This window comes from Lynx canadensis, chromosome D3, assembly GCF_007474595.2.
Source record: "Lynx canadensis isolate LIC74 chromosome D3, mLynCan4.pri.v2, whole genome shotgun sequence".
NCBI lineage: Eukaryota > Metazoa > Chordata > Mammalia > Carnivora > Felidae > Lynx > Lynx canadensis.
In genome coordinates this window covers 28,277,930-28,301,750 of record NC_044314.2, presented here as the reverse complement: position 1 = coordinate 28,301,750, position 23,821 = coordinate 28,277,930, and the positions used below count along the sequence as shown (strand labels likewise).

Below are 23,821 nucleotides of genomic sequence, written 5' to 3'. Positions count from 1 at the left end.
TGCTCACACCCTTTCTCTCTACCTCAAAATATTAAAAAAAAAAAAAAAAAAAAAGACAAGGCAGGGAGCAGGGCAGCTCAGGAAGACTGAAGGTCCACAGTAAATCTGGTGTCAGCCACAAATTTAGGCTATATTACAATACAGTGTCCAGGAGAGGGGCCGTGTTGGTCACTCTGACAGACCAGGAAAGTGTGGCTGTTTCCTAAAAGGGTTTGGCTAGAAAGGAAGACCAAGAAGGAAGAAGGCTGTCTTCAGAAGAGCAGTTTCCAGAGGAAGATCCTGGCTCCTTCACCCTTAGATGAAGACCATCTCTATTTCTCAGCTGCCCCAGGGTGACAGGAACCATTTCCCGCTGCATTTCTGTGGGTGTGTCCCAGCAAGAAAGCCCACTGGTCCAGAGACAGGAAACCGATTCCTACACTAGGAGGTGGCACAGCTTGCCTCTAATCCACTTCCCAATCCCTAAATCCTGTGGCTCCGTCTGGAAAAAGGAAGCCAAACCCAGACAAGGGAGGAAGGGGCCCTGTCCCACAGAAATTCCAAACTGACGTCAATCCCAAATCAAATGTGCAGGCCCTCCCACCATACTTTGGCCCGTTCAAGATGTGTCTCACGAATGCTAAGGAAAGCGAGAGAAAGAGCTCCCTGAGCTTCAATGCTCAGGTTATACTGCCCTCCCCTGGCAGCTCGACCTCCAAGGTGCCCCAGCCCCGCCCAGGAAGTCTGGTGGTGGAGCCTTCATGCAGCTTCGTGTCCCTCCTCCTCCTAAGGTCACAGCCACACTGTAGACCCTCAGGGCTCTCCTGAATTCTCTGGGGTCACCAGGTGGCCTCCTGTTCTTAAACCCCCAAGACTTAAATTCTCTTTGAATTTAACTTTGTGTCATGTGGTGGCATGTCACAAAATACAGATTCTACCCCTTACAAGCTCTCTGATTCCAAATTTTTCTTAGTGTGACTTCTGGATGAAAAGACCTGCCAACCAATCTGCCAAAAACGAGACGTGTCCACCACATGTAAATTCAATTTTAATTCTGGTTTATTTGCAGGATTTTACTTAAACCCATTCGCATTTCTCTGTTTCTCATCATTATATAAAAACTCAATCTTTGTACAAGCGTGTAAAATGCTCAACAATGAACAAGAAGTGAATATTGCACATTTAATGACCGGATAAGATGTGGTTGTTAAAGGCCACACTATACATGTGGGAAGGAAAGAGTTAAACACACTCAGGAAGTACTTGTTGCCACATAAGTGATTTTAAGCCACTGAAGGAAAACTAAATTCTAACCTTCAGCACTCAGTGAGAGATATTACATCTGTACATTAAAAAATAAAAGTTTTAATAAACAACATTCATTCCTTAGTGATTTCATTATCCCCAAACAGGGTCAGTAGTTCAGTTTTATTTTTTTCAAGTTATTGTCACCAAAAATCAGGAACCTATCCAGACTGGAAGAAGTGTCAGCTGTAGCTTCTGCAGGACACTTGATGGCTCTATAATGTGTGGGGATCACCAAGGACCAGGACAAGGTCTGTAAGAGCGCCTGGCTGTAAGCCAAGAACTTTATCCAGCTCAACCCAGATTCAAACGGAAGATCAGTATGAGGATACTCTTGAAAAAAAAAAAAAAAAAAAAAGCAACATGTTTGTTTCCAACATTAGACTCCTCGTTTTGTTTAAGACAAAGTTAACTGAGCAGAAAAGAATTCAGCTACTACTTCAAAATAAGCCGTGAAGTTGGTCCAGACTGAAGAGCAGACAGTGTTAAAGGATACGTGCAAAGCGCCTTATTTGTTAGCTTATCATGCAGGCAGGCGATGAGACTGATCTTGGGCAGCAACTAATGTTAAACCAAGGTGTGGAGTTCGAATTCGCCACTAACTGAATGTGCGAACCACAGGGCACAGCCGCCGAGAGCCGATGACATCCACATGTCCCAGGGGGTCAACGTCACTGCTTGGCCCACACTGGTGTGACAAAGCCCGGGACAGAGATCAGGCCAAGGGCACAAAACAGAAGGAAGCATACTCTCTTGGTGCCTGCGGGTGACTGCCACCTCAAGTTTGTGCCCCTGAGCCCCGGCCCTGGTATTCATGGACACGGCCCTTTTGGAGTAACATGGGCTAACTTGGGCGCTTTCCCCAAAGAGCAGCCCTGTCAGACATCGTGGGGGAAGAGGACCAACTAAAGGCACTGAGCATTTAGCATGAAGACTAAGAGGTGGACCGGTGGGGTCAGGTGGGTGACGAGGTCTGAAAATGTTAGAAGATCGGTTAGAGTAGCAGAGGAGCCCCGGCCTGGCCAGCTGCAGCCGAACCATGACCAATGTCATCAGGCCAGTTCTGGCACAACATAAAGCCAATGCCCACCTGGGCTTGTCCACAAGGGGCAGGACTCCTGGCCACAGGACAGGGCGGAGGAGAGGCAGGGGGTTGGCTGGAAGAGCAGGGCTGGGGGTCCCTGCTGAGTAAGAAGTGGGACCAGATGAACTTTAAAAGTCATGATCCTACAGCATTTGCTTCCTGCTCCAGAGGAAATCATTAACCTTAGTATTAAAAACCCAATAGAAAACTGTGTATCACCTTCATTCAAAAGAAAGGGCATGAACTGAACACCCTACCTTGTGCCCCCTGGATGCGCTGATTTTAGTAACTGAGCGGGAGGAATGGGGCTGGTTAGGGTGAAGTGAGCCCACTCGGGGGATTTTCATTTTCTGGAGAGGCTTGCCCGGCCTCAGAATGAGGGACTCAGGCCACCCCAGGGGGCAGATGTGACTGAGCCCCAAACTGATCATGATGTTCTCTGCGTGCCCAGGAGCTCTGGGATCACACCGGGTGGGTCCTGGCTCCTCCATCAGGCTGAACGGACAAATCAGCACAACCTCCCCATCGGCCTGTGCCTTCCAGCTTTCTGCCCTGTCCCCTTGTTCCAGTCGGGCGCAGGAGCCAGGACACGGGGGAGGTCAAGCGTGCCTCTCGGACCCGAGCTCTGTGAGCTGTGGGGAGATGAGTGCAGATGCAGGGGAGGCACCTGTCACGACGTCCCTGTCGGAGCCAGGTGCCACCAACGGGCACAGGCAGGGAAGGTCGGTGCTAGCTCGCCTCCAACACCGCTCGGCGCGGGGCGGCCTTGGTCTGGCTTGATCCAGGCATCACATGTGGCACCGCAGGTAAGGGTGTCTGAACCTGGCCCTGCGCTCTCCGGAGGCCGACTGTTTTTGGCAGCAAAGGCTCATCGTTCCTGAAAGCCAAGGGCTGGCTGTTCTATTCTGCCCCCAGAAGGCTATAGCAGTGTTGCCACCTTCTGAACTATCTCAGCATCTTTAAAGCACTTCCTCAGCCTCGAGACGCTCCAAGGAGGCTATGTGGTGAGTGAGGCCTCCACTGTTAAGCACAAAGTAGTCAGAGAGGAAGTATTTCACCAACCATCTCTGAAAATCAAGTTCCCGTATCAGAACAGAGGACATTGGGCATAACATTCTGCATTAACTTTAACTGAAATACCCCTAAAATTCATATTCTTGCCAGCTACAACCAAAGACTGATTTTATTTTTTATAATTTTTACAGACCAAATACATTATAAATATTACAAACCTTTGAAAATTAATAGATGAATCATAATTTTCTTTAAAATGTAGACTGTCACTCAAAATTTTCACATTCTAGGATATCAATAATTACAGCCTCCTCACAGAAAACAGCACACAAAACACTTCTGTCATGAAATCTTTGTGGCCAAATCGGCCACTGAACTGCCCACAGCTTATGACATTTTCTTAACACAGCACAGGGAGGCTGACTGATTTTGAAAATGGAGAAAAGCAAAACCAAGGAGAGCCCTGTGATGTGCCCTCTGAGAGGAATGCTTTGTGGCCTACAACCTTGGAGGCTCACAGGGATAATCTTGATCTGTGGAGCAGATGTGTTCTGTGCAACTAAACAAGTTCAAACTGGGAGAACAGGCTCCCGCACACTTCCAAATGTTGGGGGGGAGCACTCCAAGAGGAGATCTGAAGAGAGGTTATCACTCCGTTAACCTTTATCCCGCTTCCCCCTGCTGAGAGCTCTCAGTTCAGACACTGTTAGATAAATATCCTCGGGTTATAATTAATCCATGAACAGAAGACATATTCTGCCAGCTGAGTGAACAAAATCAATTTCGAGCCAAGAGAATTAGGAAGGCAGAAGTCAAACTGCTCATGCCGGGGGTGGAAATGACAAGAGCAAGAAGCTGGCCACAGAGCAAGGCAGCAGACAGGCTCTGGTAGCGAGTGAATGGTGAACAACAACAGAAGGCACATGGCTACTGGAAAAGTCAAGTTTCCACGGACAAGTGTCTAACTTCATTTGAGCTTAAATGTGGAATGAAGAAACAAGCAGAATACAGAGCATTAAGTTCTCAGACTCCCTCTCTAGACAGCAAGGCCTTCAGATTTCAAACCTGCTGTCTATCAAGAGGTGCAAACTTTGATGTCCACGGGGGCTGAGGAAGCGGTGTGAATGCAGGAATGGGCTGGGGTAGGCCTGACACTATGTCCACATATGTCCACAGTGACCACACTCTCCACCACGGGGATCAAACGAAACATGTCTGTACACAGTCTGCTCATCACATGCTACCTGTGTGCCCCCTCAGTTTACATGGACATCTCCTTCTTCATGAGGACCACAGCTGGATGGAAATGGACTTGTCACCATCTCTGCCATCCGCTACAATCAAGGATCAAGTGGCCACATTTCAGACAATGCCTCACTTTAATTCAGCATTCTTATCTCCATTTTGAGGGAAATAATACTTTGAAGCTGGTGTATTTCCCCACATTTGAGAAATGCAGAAGTTTTCAAAGCTTGTTTTACTTTGAAAGAACACAAATGAGGTTCAAAACTGAGGGTTCTACATGATTCCCAAAGCAGTTAGATCTGACACAGCAGTCTTGAGATTTAAATAAAACAGGGAAGACAGAAATGGAGACATACAACAGAGCCCCGTGGGGGGGGTCCTGTGAGGTGACTGGGGATCCAGCAGCTGAATGGCTCTGTGCCCAAGTGGGACTCATTTTCTCCAGTGGGGTGAACATAAAAACTACAAAGGCCCTGGGAAGTTTCAAGAACTAACACACACACACACACACACACACATACACACACACACACAAAGACATACACACATGCGCATGCACAACAGAATTATCTAGTGCCTCCCGACTTGCCTCTCAGTCAACGAACTCACTGGCCCAACTGAGCTCTGCAGTGAGACTGAGCAAAGTTACTTGTGCAACAGCAAAGTTAAATGTAAACATAAACAGCAACAGGTTTTTTTGAGAGACTTGGTGTTACTATCGTATGTTGTCCAAATAATGCACTTCTGGATAGAGACAGTTAACAAGAAGAGCCAGGAAGCTTTTCCCATCTTGGAGGCAATGGCCAGGATGCTTTATAAATTGTGCAGCTTGTGATACCTGATCCTGGTATTCAACATACTGCTTACTTGATGTCAAGGATTCAAGAGCATTCAGAGCCTGAAAGACACGGAAGACAGGAGGGTTAACCACACAGATGTATAGTTCGTGATCCCTGCAGGTGCAGCACACCTGCCATCATCTGGTGCAACTGCGAGCCTCAGGGAAGCCTAGGGAACCGGAAGCAGAAGTCCCAAAGGCAGGCACTGATGAACCACAGCAGAAGGAAGCCAGCACCCAAGCTTCTCTGGCTTTAGCAGCCTCCACACCCAGCCTTCCCTCCTCCTGGCTGTGCTGTTTCTCCAACCTTCCCCGCAGAAAGCCACTGTGGCAGCCAGGCCAGGCCGGCCCACTGCCTCATCCTCCTTCCCGCCAGTGCCGGCACAGAGCCCTCCCCACTGATCTCCTGCTGCCTCTCCTCCTAGAACCCAAACCGAAATCCCAGGCACCAGCTACTGTGAGATTTTGATTTGCTATTGGGTTTGTTCTTAGATTACCAAATCACGTCATATTAAACTGTCTAATTATATGCAATTCAAAAGAAACCAGTGCCTAAGTGCTGCTGAGGGTGAGATCATTCTATCGGTCAACAAGCATATAAAGTACAGATCAAGCTCCTCAGCTTTGCCCGCCAGAAACAATGAAGGTGTTCCCATGCCTCTCTTCGGGAATAAAGAAAAACATTCTTCAATTCCACAATTTCAACATTTCTTTCCTTCATAGTAGGAAAGGAGAAGAAGACTGTATGTGGAGAAAACAAAATCAGAACAGTGGTTCTTGGTGTGGGAGAGCTTTGACACCGGTCATCCACCCCCAGGATTCTGAACGTGACCACAGACTACCCCACACCTTCCCCTCTCAGATATGGGGCCCCCGCACAAGAGAATGCAGATCAAATGCAGATCAAGGCTCAGGTCAGTAAACAAGGATGGAGAAGTCGTTGAGGATGGTAAATAATTTGGCAGCTTAGAAATAAACTGCCAGGGGATTGAAGACAGAAGTGTCAGAGCCAAAAATGAACAACTGAAGGGATGTAGCTCCCAACCTGACTGCTGGGTGGAGGGAGTTCAATCTGAGAACAGGCATCAATGGGGGGCAGGCAGGAGTCATCACATAAGGGAATGAAGGTGGAGAGGCAAGGCCCAGGAGACCTGGTAGCCACAGGAGAGCATCAGACTTCTCGAATATACGTGGGTGTCGCGCCCACTTCACAATCGGCCCTCGGGAGAATTTCCTGCCCACGTGTGGCAGTTCCTACACGGCTCATATATGACATTAGGGACTCAAACGGCAGTTGTCAGGTCAATTGGCGACAAGTATTGGGTACTGTATAAACCAAAAAGCCTGTGAAGAACCTGCTGCCTGGATCGCTGGATGCTTGCTCTTAATAACCCAGAGATCGCCCTGCACGTGGCCGGCTTGGACATCACAAGGCCACAAAGGACGAAGAGCGAGGGGTGCGAGCACCCACCAGACACAGAGAGAACTGCAGAGCACAGACGGGGTGAGGCCCCAGCCGGCACTTACAAGTCACTGAGCCCCGCCCCTCTCGGCCCCGCTTCCTCAGCACACAACCAGGATAACAGCAGCTCCTACAGCACAGGGTTCTTATGAGGATTAAATGAGCTAAAACGTTAACTCATTAATATCAAGTGAGTTAAAACTCACAACAGTGCCTCCGGTGAGCACTCGGGAATGCTGGCCACTGTTTTACAGGAGACCCCTCTGTACACGGCCAGCCTGTTTACAGGTGAAAATACCTACGAGGACAGGACCACTGCCACATGGCCTCCCACGTTTTTAGAACAAACTATAATTTCTCACAGCTGCCACTGTGTCCATGTTTTTTGGTTATTCCCACATCAGCCAACAGGGGTCAACCCCCAGGCTCACAAAATCAGAACGACTTCCTTGGTTCCAAGTTAAAGCTCAACTAACCTAGTCAGTCTCCTGTGGCCCCATCTTCTGTGCCAGTCCCTGGCCCCCAGCACATGGTCACAATCCTATTCATCAGAACCAATTCGACCCTGGACCGGCTGGCTTGCCCATGGCCTTGCTTTTTCTACAACGGCACTTCCAGTGCTCTAGGCACGCACCTACAAAAACTGGTTTAAAATCTGAGGCAGGCACGTGCAGTATGCAGAGCACAGCACAGAGCTACGACAGCGAACCACGCCGCCACGTGTGAGGACAACGGCTGCCACCCCTCGCCTCCCGGGAAGGCCCGCCGAAAAGACTCCGACCCTTAAATGTAAAGCTGTTTTTACTGACCTGCTGAGCTTTTGGGGTCAGATGTAATTCAGAGCCAGGCTTCAAACGGATCTGATCCTCGGAAGGAACCTGAACCGAAAGGAAGGCGGCCATGCCTCGAGCAACCACTCGGAACCTTCGGCGTCAGGGAGAGGTCAGAAGTAAATGACGAGTCAAGTAAATATTTTAAAATAAATACCACATTTTCTCTTTAAAAACAAGATAAACACATTTCAGACCTAACGTTGTTGCTAGCCTCTGCAGGAAAACCTTAAGTATGACCAAGAAGGAGCCTTAACCTTCCTTTCCATCATCACTGCCCAAAAAACGTAACTAACATTCAGACTGTTGCAAACATGTAGAATAACTGGAACCTCAGGCACTGCTGGTGTGAATGTAAAAACTGGTGCAGGAAAATGGATTTGGGCAGTTACTCAGTAACTTAAGCACAGAGAAACCATATGACCCAGCAATTCTACTCCTGGGCACATACTCAAAAGAACTGAAAACATGTGCAGCAAAAGTTTGTTAACAAACTTCATAGCAGCCAAAAAGTGTAAAAACCCAAATGTCTATCCACTGATGAATGGATAAACAAAATGTGGTACATCCATACCACATCCACATGGCTGAATATTACTCAGCCATAAAAAGGAGTGAGGTACTGATTCATGATTAAACATGGGTGAGTCTTGCAACTTCAGGTGAAGTCACAGAAGCCAGACACAAGAGGCCACACAGTATATGATTCCATTTCTATGAGATGTCCAGAAAGGATATAATAAAGTCAGAAGGTCACTTAGTGGCTGCCAGAGACTCAGGGGAGAGGGACATAGGGAGTTAACTGTTTAACAAGTATGGGATTTCCTGTTGGGAAGACAGAAACATGTCTGAACTAGACAGTGGCAATGAGTACAACACTGTCAATGTATTAAACGCCGCTGAATTGTATAGTTTAAAAGAGTTACCGTAATAAATTTTACGTTATGTGTAGTCTGCCACAATTTAAGTAAATCAAAGTCACATACTCCTGCTAAATTCTACCACAAACAAAGACACATGATGTGACCTGGTCTGGACTGATTCCTGAAGTTGCAATGGGCTATTCTACAAGAATGCTGACATCACAATGGCAGAACTCTTTTCAACCCTGATAAAGGCTAGGGAAGAAAACCACTATGCAAATAAGGGAGATAAAAATTGGAGGCCAGTGGCAAATTCTTCCATGCCTTGCAATTTTCAGCAACAAAAACTTAGACTTGTTTCTCATTACTTATCCCTCTCATCAGTGGACTTGAACTCATCGTGATTCACAGTTCTAGGAGACTGAGTCCCTCATGGGCCTGCGCTGCCCTGACAAAGTACAGGCAGTGAAGCAACTAACTGGGGTATTATAACCTAACTTTACACACCATCGCTGGCTCAAAGCCAGAAAGAAATCAGCAGTGTGGTCAGGTTACACAGTCAAAATACAACGAGAGATATTACTAAGAAAACATTCTTTAAATGTGAAAACAAAGTTGTTTACAAAAAATAAACATGTTTTGTAATATATAAAGATGTAATCAAGCTGATTTTTCCCCCCTTAATCTATGAGGGGACCTAGCCCTGAAGTCAAAAAGCCTACTCAAGTATCCCAGTCCCCAAGCAGGGGCAGATGCTGAGGCCCAGTGGGAAGAGCAGTGGCAGGCGCCTGCTTACCTGTTGGACAGGGGCGACTTCCGGCCCAGCCCGATTGCCCCCAGAATCCCGGAGCTGAGCCTCTCCTCGGCCAGCTGGCTCTGTCTGCTCTGAAGCATGAGCAGAATTCGAACGACAGACTCTATCAGGACCGAGTCACTCTGTTCCGTCTGAATCAGGGACAGCTGCAGGACTTGGTGCCACCACAAAAACAGCTTGGCCTCTTCCTGCACGGAGCTGGGGGGGGGGGGGGGTGCCCAGGAGGAAAACACAATTAGAGGTGGCTTCTTTCCGCTCCTGTTTAATTGAAATTCCACATTTGAATTTTAAGTATGGGGGACACTTGGTACTTTCAAAGCTTTGGCTGACAGCCCAGCGTGTTAACACAGGGACAGAGCAGCCACAGGGCCAACATACCCGGGGTACACCTGCTCCAACCACCTGCTCAGGGTGAGAAGCACTTTCATTTCGTTCCTTAAAGTCTGTTCGCTGTTTAAACACTGTAGCAAGTAGACATAGAGAGTCAGGTAGCTGCCGAGGGACAGGCACTCCTGCAGAAATTCTTCTATGGTGAGCTCCGGAACTTGGAGGGACACCAGAATGGGGCCCCATCCTAAATTCTGACTGAGGGAGCCTGAAAAAAAAAAAAAAAAAAAAAAAACAAGGAAAGATAGCAAGATGAACACAAGAATGAAATTATTTACCTGCTGGAATGGGCCTCTTCACTTTAGGCTTCATGTCAAGCCCACGTGGGCCCTGGAGGCCACACAAGTGAAACGTGCCTCATGGCATAGACTGGGAAGTCCTCACGCTAAGTGCCCATCCACGGCTAGAGGGCAAGAGGTCAGAATCACCCTTCTCTCCCTTTTAATACCTTAAAATCACAGGTAGGTACTGCCTGTCCAAGTCACCTAAGGGTTTTAACTTCATCTAATACCTTTTAAGTGGGTTGTGAATATGCTTTTCTCAAGGAAATTATTATTACTCTATTTGACAGAAGTATTTCTACTTTTCAGGGCTTGGTTTGACTCATACCTCAACAGAAATCCTTAAAACTGTTTCACAAACTGAAAAAAAAATTTTTGATTTTAGCAACCCGAATGAATTTGAAGCAGGAATGTTATCCTAGTGGTTCTCAATTCTTTGGGGGAATGACAGTGGGGAGATGGTGACATGTGCAGCACCTTCCATGGGGGGACACAGGGACATGCACTGTTCATGGGTTGTCAAGGAAGGGCAGCAGCAGGTGACGGGCACTTCCCGGCCTTCTTGCTCTAATACCCTTCCTTCTCTCCTACTGTGTGCACAATGATGTGTATCTGGCTATCACAGCTGAGAATGTTCATCCGAGCAATTCTTCTTAACCAGACCACAATGTTTCCAGAATCGAGTTAGAGGGAGGTTAGGGAATAAGAATGATTTTTAAAAGGTGGGGGTGGGGGGATGGGCTTTGATCTCTTTGTAATAGTGTAAAAGATGTGACAAGAAGCAATAAAAGACACACATGAAAACTCATTTTAAAATGTGACAAAAATAAAGAATATTAACATAGTGGGTCTTATAAAGATTCTGGTTTATAGCATTTCTTTAGAAGATCATGGCTAGGCCTGTGACTTTACATGACCTGCCTCCCATAAAAGAGCCGGTCTGACCTCCAAAACCACTGTAAAATGAATTGGAGGTTCCCTCCACTGAAACAGGACTGTACTAACAGACACGGGCCATAGGTTCTCACACTAACTGCAGATCTTTGTGGACAATACAAAATACATTGTGAAACATCAGCTACATTAACAAACAAATCGCTCACTGGAAGGGTCCAGAAAGGTACATCTTTCTGAGAAAGCTTTACTCTCCCCTGGAAAAGACCATCCTAAAGAGAGCCTCGTACCTTCGTTGAAGTAGGCAGTGATGCAGGCTTCTGTCGTCTCAGCCATGTGGCGGACAGAAGCCAGGCTCTGACAGGCTGCTGTTAAGAGAGGCAGGACCACCAGCCCGTGCACCTTCTGCCCAATCCAGGTGCGGACACTGCCCCGGAGGAACTCTGCCGTTGGAATAGTTGCGTTGTTCATCATCATCAGGACTTCCATAAAGAGGCTGCTGAGCGCCATGTGGCGGGTCTGGCTGTCCATGTCTGCAGGGGAGCACAGACACATCGTGAGTGGCTGCAGGAATGGCGATGTCAATGTGCCCGATCTTGGCCACACTCCGGGGCACACTTTACAGTTCTGGTCACTGATCTTGAAGGACCAGAAGGAACACTCTGCATGGGGTGTAGCTTTTAAGGACAGGATGCAGCACATCAGTACTTCGTAAGGGCAAAGGAGGAACCACTGAGAGATCCCTGGTTACGGGAGGCGGCTGAGCTATATTTCAATAAATAGACATCAAGCTGGTAAAAGACTAAATTATTTATCAGAACATGCTTACTTAGACTTTATCATCCAGACTTTGCTCACAGATCTCAAAAGCCACCTGGTAAACTGTCTAGAAACAGTACCTCCACTCACCAGTGCCAAAGCTGTAGATATTCTGGAGTGATTTACAAGGAATAGAGGTTATTCCTTAAAACTAAATATAAAAGTAAGGAAAAGAAAAACCCTTTTAAACCTTTTCAAAAGAACTCCTCACTTAAGCAGTTTTTATTTCTTTCTTTGTTTTTTCAGTAAGAAAAGTGGACAGACGGGCAATATAATGGGTCTTTCCAAAAAATTGAGATGAAAAGAGAACAGAGGACGAGAAAAAGCAAATTCATTCTACAAGAGAACTGCAAAACGTTATTGAGGTGGATTCCTTCTTCACATCCCCAAATAGAAAACATTTCACCGGGAGTTCATGGAAAAGACAATCCAACAGGCCACGGTTGTTGCCAGCTCCTTCTAGCTCTCCTTGAGTTAGGTAAAAATTCTTACTGAACTAGAACTGGGGCTTTCTTATCACAAGGCTTCGGTACTCACATCAATGAAAGTAGGGGAGTCTTGGTCTTGCTCATCACACCTATCAAACCAAACTCACCCACTCACAAGTGTTGAATAAACCCTAACTTAATGTTACTATAAGACCTACTTCTTATCGGGGCACCTGGGTGGCAAGTCAGGTTGGGCGTCTGACTTTTGATTTCGGCTCAGGTCACAATCTCATAGTTCATGAGTTCAAGCCCTGCATCGGGCTCTGTGCTGATAGCGTGGAGCCTGCTTGTATTCTTTCTCCCTCTCTCTCTCCTCCTCCCTGCTCACTCCCTCTCTCTCAAAAATAAATAAACATTAAAAAAACAACAACACTCCTACTTATTATCAAGCAAGGACTTCAAAAACAAAGGTTTTAGAAACAACCTATATATGAATACCTATTTTTTCATGTATTTCTATGGGTAGAGATACTCTTTTTTTTTTAAGGTTATTTATTTATTTTGAGAGTGAGTGAGCAAGCATGAGCAGGGGAGGGGCAGAGAGAGAAGGAAACAGAGAATCCCTAGCTGTCAGAATCTGACAGCGTTGAGCCTGACACAGGGCTCTCGTGAACCATGAGATCATGACCTGAGCTGAAATCAAGAGTTGGACGCTTAACTGAGCCACCGAGGCACCCCACAGGTATTCTTTATTAAGGCATTATCTATGAATTTCAGTCCAATAGCTATTTTAATTTGAATCTGCCTTTTAATTATGACTCACAGGAACAAAAAACTACTACAATAAACTTCCTAATAGATCCCACCCTTGCCTCTCCCTATGCATCATCAACACAGCCAACAAATGTTTTCTGAAAAACCAGATCTGATCCCATCACTCTTCTGATTAAGATCTTTCAAGAAAGCCCTCCTCTCCTGTGCTTGGCCAGCTATTAGCTAATCTTCAGGGCCTAAACCCATTTGATCAATTCTAAAACAGCCTCTCCAGTACTGTCTGGTAATTTTCTTTTCTTTCCTTTTTTAACATTCACTGAGTTACTGACTTGCCAGACCGATGCTACAGCTCCAGGCATACACTCATTCCGTGCTTACACTATCCACATGAGACAGGTACGATTATTATGCCCAGTCTGCAGATGAAGTTACACAACTTCTACAAGATCACATAGTTAGCAAGTGGATAAAGCAGGCAGTTTGGTTCCAGAATCTCTATTTTTGACTGCCATATTACATGCCCTGTATGGTAAATCTATATTGCAGATATGTTCGAGAAATTTCAACTGATTTCTTGTTCACCAATTCCAATCTGCTCAGTGCCACCAGCTTTAAATGACTATGCTTCCCAGCATAGTACACTACAATCACCTATTCTCAAACAGTATTTAAGTAAATATTTAAAAGTTTGTGAGATTCACCCATGATGAGGCAGATTTTCACTGTTGTATTCTATTATACAAATATACAACAATTTGTCCTTTCTACTGAAAAAATGGGCTCTTTTCGGTTTTGGACTCCCTTAGATGCATAGCTACAGACACTGTTCATATTTCCCAGGGCACAGGTGCATTTCTTTTAGAATATTCTAGGAGCAGAATTCTGAGTTGTAAGATATGCAAACCAGTAGATCATAGCAAACTTCTAAAAAAGGTTGTACCAATATACTCTGTGATCAGCAGTACACGAGAGTTACTCTGATCTACATGGTTGCCAACAGTTAGTATTGAAACCTTTTTAATTTTAGCCATTCTAATGGATATGTCATCATATGTCTCTAAGGTTTTAATTTGTATTTCCCTGATTATTTTTTTAAAGTTTACTTATTTATTTTGAGAGAAAGAGAGAGAGAGTATGCTCATGCATGTGTGAATAAACGGGAGAGGGGCAGAGAGAGTAGGAGAGTGAGAGAATCCCAAGCAGGCTCTGTGCTGTGAGATCATGACCTGAGCTGAAACCAAGAGTCGGATGCTTACCCGACTGAGCCACCCAGGCACCCCGATATTTTCCCTGATTATTAACAAGGTTTAGCACCTTTTTGTAGATACACTGGTCATTTAGATATTCTCTTTTGTGGAGGGTCAATTCAAGGGTCTTTGTTCATTTTTTTCTAGTGGGTCATCTTTTTCTTCCTTCCTTTATTCAGTGTGACAATTTTAGTCATTCATATTTAATGTAATTACTGACGTAACGGGGTCTAAGTCTATTATCTTTTGATATATCTTCTCTTTATTCCTCCTATTCCACACTCCTTTTTCTCTCTTTTACTTCCTTTCATTATACCTTATTGTACTTTTTCTCTTTTCGTCTGGAAGTTAAACACTCAACATTCTTATGGTGGTTATCTTACAAATGACACATGCATTCTTGAGTTTTCAAAGTCTGATGTTAACTGACTCTCAGACCATGCAAGGGCTTTAACCTACTGGTGCCATAACCCAGGGAGGCATTACTGTTATTCTTGTTTTAGACACTCACATTTCATTTAGATTCACCAACGCCTGTATTGGCCACTTTCATTGTTCTTCATCCTCAGTCTCTTCCTACTTATCTTCTCTGGATTATTACTTCTTCCCTTCCGCAGTCTTTAGTTGTATTTTGCTGTTCTTTTTATAACCTCTTAAGCTGGATCCTTACCTTACTAACCTTCATCTTTTTAAAATTTTAATATAAGCATTTAAGGCCAAGCAATTAAGTGCCACTGCAGCTGCATCCTACAAGTTTTGATGCATTCTGGTTTTGTATCCAGTTCTAAATATTTTTAATTTCTATTATGATTGCTTCTTTGGTCATCAGTTACTTAAAGTTTGCTTCTTAATTCCAGCACGCGATTATATTTTGCTACTGATTCCTAAGTTCACTGCACTGTGGTTAAAATGTGCGTGGTCTGTTCCACACCAGTCCTTTGGGATTGGTGGAAACTGACTTTCTACTGAACAAGTGGTGAGGTTCCTTACCCGTGCCGGGCAAGATTGACACCACGTGAGTTCTGCGTTTACAGGGCACATCTCCTCCGCATGGGCACTACAGCCAGCTGGGCCATCAGACTTCCTAGAGCCTTACTGATTTTCCTTCCTTAATTAATTACTGTCAGAAGTGTGGCCACATCTCTTACTGTGAATGACTTTCACATTTCTCTTCCTAATTCTGTCAATTTTCACTTCAGGTATTTGTAGTCGCTACTGTGTTATTAGGTACAAATACATTTATCATTATTGTATCTTCCTGGTATATGAAAACTTTTATCAATTTCCAATGACTCTACCTCTATTAACGCTTTTTATTTATTTATTTTTCTGTCATGCAACTTCAAGGCAGGAAAACACCCTAGAGATCATCTGGCTCTGTAATGCTTTCTGCCATATAGTCCTAATATGTCTAATATGAAAGCTATGCCAGCTTTCTATTTTAGTAACTGCCCGCTATGACTGCCTTCTAGAAAGCTTTGTATAGCCTATGCTTTGTATGTACTTTTTATAAACAGCTTAGAGCTGGTGTTGTGCATTATTAATCCAGTCTGACAAATTCTGTCTTTTAAACAGTCCATTAACATTTACGGACGTAAACTCTACCACCTCATTTTGGTTATTTTTCTCACCTTCTCCAAGCTTCTTTTCTTGCCTTCTTTGGACTAAATGCATTTTGGCCATTCCTTTTTATCTCTTTCCACTAACTTGGCAATTATACATTTTATTTCTATTCTTTTAGCGAACATCTGAGAAATTTCAACATTCACATTTCATCAAGGTATAAATTTAATCAATTTGTTGACCCTTTCGAACAATACTAAAACTTTAGAATGCTTTTAACTCAACCTCCTTCCTCACTTCTATATACTCGTGGTAATATAGTTTAATTTCAGCTTTTGCTTTTTAAGCCCCTAAATGCATGCTGACTGTAGCTTTCCACAGGCATTTTATGTTCATATTAACCACATTTTACCACTTTCTCTGCTTACTTTTCCTTCTTGTAATCCAATTCTTTTTATTCGTGATGACTCTTCTACCTAAAGAACATGCTTCAAGACTGCCTTTAGTGATGTCTTTGGGACACTCTCCATTGTCAGTGAAAATATCTTTATTTTATCCTTACCCTTGAAGACCGTATCTCTAAGGTGACAGTTCCAGGTCACGGTCATTTTCTTGGAGCACACTCGAGTTGCTCCACTGTCTTAGCTTCCTTTGTTGCTACTGAGAAATCGGCGGTCAGTGCAAATGTTGTTCCTTTAAACGTGTCCGCCCATCTGTCCTTCCTTCCTTCATGTGAAAGTTGTTTCCTTTGTCCCTGGTACCTCTGCAGTGTCACCAGTGTTTACAGATGTCAATTTCTCTCCAACCTTCTTGAGATTTGCTGGGTTTACTGAATCCGAGGAGTGTTCCGTTCATCAGCCCTGGAAAATTCTCAGTCCTGCTATCTCTCCAGCTCCTTATTGCCTCCCCCCAGTTCTGTCCTCTTCTCTTGGAATTCTGACTGGGTGACTGGATATGTGGTAAATCTTCTCGGCCTATCCTCCATGCCCTCTAACCTCACTTCCACATGCTTTCTCTGTCTGTTCTGCATTCTGGACATTGTCTTCATATTCGTTTTCCGGCTTACTAATTTTCTCTTCAGAGGAGTTGAGCCTACCAAGTTTTTATCACAATTTTTATATTTTCATTTCTAGAATATCTGATTCTCTCTCAAAGCTGTATATTTCTATAATTTCTTGCTCCTTACTGACATTTTCAAATCTTTTATTTCATCAAATAGATTAAAAATACTAGTTTACTGTGCTAATTAATTATTCCAGTGTCTTAAGTCTTTATATGTGTGAGTCTACTGTCATTTTCTGCTGACTTGCTTGTGGGGCCTTGTTTCCTTATGTGTTTTATGACTTTTTTTTCCACTAGGATTTCATATTCCTTGGAACTCTGAGGCCAGAGTTGAAGACAGGTTTCTGCAAAGTGGCTCTGTGGTTGCTTTGTACCAGGCATCTAACGGCACTGCCAACCTAGAACAACTTGAACTCAATTTCCACATACAGGAATTTTTCTCTTGACAGTCTAGATAGCGGGAAATTTGTGCTTCAAATTCAAAGACGTGCTTCAACTTATACTTACTAATTTTCAAAAAGACGTAGCTCTTTGCCCACCACACAGACATGTGCCCCAACACCCAGGTCAAACATACCACTGTCTTTGCCCTCCTCTCCCAGGGGCAGGTTAAGCTCTAGCTACCCTTGTCCTGAAGATGCCATCCTGTGGGTGATGCACAGGAGCTCCTTTTAGGATCCCATTACTAGCAAGCCCCGGCCTTTAGTGCCTCCACCCAGTCTAAGAAGGTTCCACAAAAGCCTTCATGGGAGAAGCCAGCCTCGGCACTCCAATTACCTTTGCAGGTTCCTCCTCCACTTAGGTCCTGACTTCTAAGATTTTCCATGATAAGTTTCATTTTTGGTTTCATAAAAACATTTTCTCCAGCATTCTTAGTTGTTTTCAGCAGAAGCAGTCAGGATACCCAGTCCACCAAACTGCTGGGAGCACAAGTCTCTGCACACAGTTTCTTCACGTGTCTATAGGTGATTCTGGAGTGCCCACCAGGGAAGAGCCAAAGCATCTTGGAATGCTGCTCACGGGCCGTCTCTGGCTCCCCCCACTCATTAAATCCAGTCGTCTAGCTTAGCCCTCAGTCCAGTTAACCTCACACCAGCATCCGACAGTGTGAACCCCTCCTCAAGTTCTTAGCACTCGTGCCTCCCCAGTGCTGAAATGACAGTGTCCCTGGGAGCCAGTCCTCTCTCTGCGCATCACTTCTCCGGGAACACGACTGAAAGCATCCTGCCCGCCTCCCGGACCTCACGAGGCCTCACACACGGCAGGGATTCACCGACTGAATAAATACATGACTGCCGTGGCCACTTACCAGGTGGGTTAAAGGCGATGATATCATCTAAGAGCTTAGACATCTCCTTTTCTAGGGCTGCTAAAGTGATTTTTCCATTTTGTTCCAGGGAGCTGAGGAATTGAACCATCTGATGAGTGAAGGCTCGGCATTTTGGAACTGCATCCTGACAGAAAAAGGAGCATTCATATGAATCCATGCAAGCAGTGTTAAGTGCTGGGGAGCATGCCGCGGCTCTGACTGCTTTGGTAGCGGGTAGAGAGAACAGAGCAGGAGACCACACAAAGACAGGCGTGTGTGGAAGGACCGACCCTGTGTCTAGGGATACGCGCACATCTGTCACTAGAACACACATTCTCCCAAATTCCAGAACACTCTTCCTTTTTCACTCCGTTAATAAAAACATTAACGCTATACTAATTACTTGCCAGAAACTTTTCCAATTCATTACCTAATTTAATTCTCACAACAACACTTTACGGGCAAGTATTACTATTTCCAATTCAGATGAGAACACCAACGTCACAATGGCAGGGGGCGGGGGACCGGAGTTGGTCAGACCTCAAACTCGTGCTCATAACTTCCCTGCCATTCTGCTGCCAAGGACATCCAGATCCCTAAACCAACAGCTGCCACCCCCAACCTTTTTCACCTCTCGTTAGCCCATGATCCTGCCGTAAGTGAAGGTTGACCAAGAGAGATAATTAAAACTAAAAACTCTAGGAGTACAAAATAAGTGCACCATGACATACATCCTCTACCTTTTTTAATTTTTTTTTTTTTAACGTTTACTTATTTTTGAGACAGAGAGAGAGAGAGCATGAACGGGGGAGGCTCAGAGAGAGGGAGACACAGAATCTGAAACAGGCTCCAGGCTCTGTGCGGGCAGCACAGAGCCCGACGCGGGGCTCGAACTCACGGACAGCGAGATCACGACCTGAGCCGAAGTCCGCCGCTTAACCGACTGAGCCACCCAGGCGCCCCTCCTCTACCTTTTTTAACTGAGCCATCACGAGGCTTGAGCCTGTCCTCAGTAGCACTTACACTACTACAACCCTGAAGAACACTCTGCCTTTTAAAGCACCCACTCGACTTACGAGATGTTTCTGGCCGTCAGTAGGAACAGAAAGGCCTGCAGACACTCTCAGCAGCTTCATGATTAATTCAGCAGAAGGTTCCTTTGCCAGGATGACGGATGGCTGGTAATGGCTGCTGAAATAACCTAGCACACTCTGGTATGACACAATGTCTACAAGATGCCATGAAAGTGAGCTTGTTTGTCCAAGGAGATTCAGCAGAGGTGAATCCTGAAAATAAAACACACACTCCTTTAGTTTTGGAGTTCCCCATTTCCCAGAAATATGTCTCCAGTCTATGGAGTGACCACTAAGAGGGCCCATGACCAGCATGGAACAGGTAAGATGTCAAAGAAGTATCTACTCAAGTAGAAGTGCTAGTGAAAGTAATAACCAAAGTCTTGGCAAAAATACTTTAAGATTTGTTAGTATTCAGAACCCAATTTTTCAAAGGAACTCTTGGATCTAGTCATAGAACTAGCAATTAATGAGATGGAAGATAAAATTGATTTTTATATTCTAACTCCATGTGCCTCCCTTCATGATCCAGAATTCGATTAGGAATGATCCCAGAAAATCAGGCACTAGTTGAAGGCACATCCCAAATGCCAAGCAGATATCACACCGACAGAGGTGTTAGGGAAACCAGTGAAAAACTACAACTTCGTAGAAAGGGAGGATCTCGGAAGCCTTGCCAAGTCTTCATCTCAGGCTCTCCAAACTTACTGCTTGGTCTACCAGCTGATCTTCCTTTGCCAATAAAATCATCATGAAAAGGAGGCAGACAATCATGCTCCGCGTCTCTGGGTGAGGACTGGGGCTCCAGGCGTCAGAGAGCACACTGACCCAGTTGACTTCGCACAGGACAGACCCCAAAAATAAGAAGCAGCTCTTAGGGCTTCCTCGTTCCACCTAAAGGGAAATGAATTCAAATCAATGTTTTGCTTTAAGCTATCTTGAAGATGTGTATAAATCAGTGTTTACTAAATTGTATTTTAGAAAATAACTTTTTTCCCAGATTATAAAAATCATCTATAAATCCTTCCCCCAGAGATTTAGACTTAACATTTGTCATATTTTTTCTTCCATGCTCAGTGAATGTGTACATTTTTCACCTTATTTAGAGTTCATTATTTATTCCACGAATTCTTTTTTTCTTTGTTATTTTTTTTAGAGAGAGGGAGGGAGGGAGAGGGAGAGAGTGCATGAGCAGCGGACAAAAGGAGGGAGAGAGAGAGAGAGAGAGAGAGAGAGAGAGAGAATATCTTAAGCAGGTTACACACTCAGCACAGAGCCTGACACAGGGCTCAATCCCACGACCCTGGGATCATGACCTGAGCCAAAATCAAGAGTCAGATGCTCAACCTACTGAGCCACCCAGGTGCCTCTATTCCACTAATTCTTAATAGGAGAGGAGTGACCTTCCCTAGCTCTAACCAGACTGCCACGGTCAGTCACCAAAGTTCAGGGGAGTCTATTACAGCCCTCAGATGTGCTAGGACAGGTCAAAGACTGAGATCTACTAGCCAGTGGTTCCTAAAGCTGATCATACATCAGAACCCACCCCCCCCCCCCACTAAAGACCCACTAAAACACAGACTGTGGGACCCTGCTGCCAAATTTTATATTTCCTAAATCCAGGGTGGGAGCAGGAATTTGGATTTTTAGTAAGTTTCCCGGTGGTACAGACACTACTGGTCCTAGGACTCTACTTTTAGACCTACTATAACAGTGTACATAATTTTTATACTGCCTTTTTAGTGTAATGTTATGTTATAAAAATATCTCCACAACATTAGTCTTTGTGATTTTTGATGACTTCATAATGTTAAATCCTATTTAAAATACATTAGGGATTGGTAGGAGGGGTGGTAGATATATTTTAAAGTATATAATCAATGTCAGAGTTCTATCTTATTAGCCCATTTCAACAGTCTGTTTACATTTTTTTTAATGTTTATTTATTTTTGAGAGAGAGAGAGACAGAGCACGAGCAGGGGAGAGGCAGAGACAGAGGGAGACACAGAATCTGAAGTAGGCTTCACGCTCTGAGCTATTAGCACAGAGCCCGACGCGGGGCTGGAACTCATGAACCGCGAGGTCATGACCTGAGTCAAAGTCAGACGCTCAATCGACTGAGCAACCAGGCGCCCCTCAACAGTCTGTTTAAAATAAAATGTGGCTGGCTATAAATTTTTCTGTTTAAAATGAAGGTTAAAAAGCTCTACTCCATTTATAAAATCACAATCAATGGAACTTGGTAATGATTCATGCCCTCCCATGACTACCATCATTGTATCATACTAACCACTTATTCTTTACCCTTTTAGAAAATGATTCTTCATCCTCCTAATAACCTCTAACCTCACTCTAAACCCTTCAAAAAACATCCCTTCTAAGGCCAGCAAGACACATAGAACTGAAAAGCTTCCAGCTTCTGGGCAGGTCGGGGTCATCTATCATTAGACTAAAATTCCTAGAGGCACAGAGTCTAGAGCATCCCTTCAGAGACTGTTCTAGTTTAATCTGTCACACAGCTGAGGCTGCCCTCTTACTTAAAGCTGTATTACAGCTCTTTAAACAAACATTTTCTTCCATGTTCGTAACAGTGACAAATACATACTTAGGACCTGTCTCATATACTAAACCTAGTTACAAAATCATTCCTAACCTTTTATCTCTGAGACAACTGTCCTCAGCTTTCCCTGGAGCTCAGCCACAGACAAGTGGCTGACAAGAACATCCCGGGTGAGTCTCCGTGTGCAGCACAGAAGGACTGCAGTACATTTCACTACTGCCGCGAACCACTGTGGACCTGCAGTAATTAAAGCACTTAGGGTGTCCCAGTAATCAATTGACATTAAGTTAAGAGTGAACACAAATGAGCTAGTGACTATGAATAAATAAATGGAAATGACTGTAAAAAGCTAAGAAGACCAGATTATAACAGGTTTTTAAAAATAGCAACATAAGAGGGGTGCCTGGGTGGCTCAGTCAGTTAAGCGTCCGACTCTCAATTTCAGCCCAGGTCGTGATCTCATGGTCATGAATGAGATTGAGCCCCACATCAGGCTCCTCACTGGGCGTGGAGTCCACTGAAGATTCTCTCTCCCTCTCCCCTTCCCTGTGCGTTCTCTCTCTCTCTCTCTCTCTCTCAAACAAAAAAAAAGAAAACTATAAACTTAAGAACAACAACACTGCCTGGCTGGTAAGTAACACCACTGTGGCTGTTTTTCACAACTATTGCTTCTACTGCTAAAACTCACACACACAGATTAGCATTTTTTCCAGGTCATTTCAAGTCTTTATACGATTATGATGCATCATTGGCCATTACAACGCACTTCTATCTCCTACAACATTATTCCCTTATGTAACTGCTTAAAGAAACTAATGGCTTGAGTACCAATTACATTTTGCTCTAATAGAACATTTAACAGTATGAAAGTCTGGTGATGCCATCCTAGAAAAATATGCAAACCCAGAAACACCAAGATTGAGCATGACGAAGTCATTAAACTATGTACTCATCGAACAATATTACTAAAATCTAGGGGGTGACAGCCATATGACAGACAAAATCTTTCTCTGGATTTAAAAATGGTCCTAGAGGGGCGCCTGGGTGGCGCAGTCGGTTGGGCGTCCGACTTCAGCCAGGTCATGATCTCACGGTCCGTGGGTTCGAGCCCCGCGTTGGGCTCCGGGCTGATGGCTCGGAGCCTGGAGCCTGTTTCCGATTCTGTGTCTCCCTCTCTCTCTGCCCCTCCCCCGTTCATGCTCTGTCTCTCTCTGTCCCAAAAATAAATAAACGTTGAAAAAAAAAAAAAAATTAAAAAAAAAAAAATTAAAAAAAAATAAAAAAATAAAAAAAAATAAAAATGGTCCTAGAAGTGTTTTCCAATCACCTGCTCACACAGTGAAACGATTTCCATGGGAAGTCACATGCTCCACACAAGCACCACACAGGCACACAGAAAGCCCACACCGCAACTGTGGCTAAAAACCATTGAACAGGCTGCTGCCCAGAAGCCGGGCTGTGCCACGGGGAGTGAGGCTTACTTTGAAGAAGGCCTCCATGAGCATCTGGTCAGGGTGCAGGTCCCTCCACGGGAGCTTCTGGTAGGCACTATGGAAAGCATACAGAATGAACTCGGGCATTCTGGGTGCTGTGCATGCTTCACAGTAATGCAGCAGGTGCAACCTGAGGGCTCCATCATCACCTGGTGACAGCTTATCTGAAATTGAAACGGAAAACACAGCTGAAGACATTCGGGGTTATCTTTAAAAATAAACAAATTAATACAAAACAGAAATTTGCACTGAAAGTCTAAGACCTAAGGTTCTCTATATTTACTCACTTTCAAAGATTTTCATGTGCCAGGAAAAAAAAAACTGATGGCAAATTACTAAGAAAGACTGGTATGTAATTACTCACTTGGGTAACTGGAATAAGCAGCTGGGATGTGGGAGAAAGTAGGGCGATCAGTGTTTCTTTAAAACTTCTAACTATTTGGCTTTTTAACACAAATACACTTGCATAACCCAAACCACTTCCAGGTACCCCTTTA

The 23,821-nt window shown here is 44.6% G+C and overlaps 1 protein-coding gene across 1 annotated transcript in view; it reads right to left on the bottom strand.

Moving 5' to 3' along the window:
- Positions 1 to 1,016: 1,016 nt before the first annotated feature.
- EPG5 (ectopic P-granules autophagy protein 5 homolog) overlaps positions 1,017 to 23,821 on the bottom strand; it is a 104,742-nt gene continuing 81,937 nt past the window's right edge. The window contains 9 exon segments of the mRNA XM_030335806.1: positions 1,017 to 5,525; positions 7,737 to 7,851; positions 9,417 to 9,632; positions 9,813 to 10,029; positions 11,287 to 11,529; positions 18,199 to 18,343; positions 19,275 to 19,484; positions 19,980 to 20,165; positions 23,313 to 23,488. Of these exon segments, the coding sequence (XP_030191666.1) occupies positions 5,343 to 5,525; positions 7,737 to 7,851; positions 9,417 to 9,632; positions 9,813 to 10,029; positions 11,287 to 11,529; positions 18,199 to 18,343; positions 19,275 to 19,484; positions 19,980 to 20,165; positions 23,313 to 23,488 (1,691 nt within the window). The 3' untranslated portion in view covers positions 1,017 to 5,342.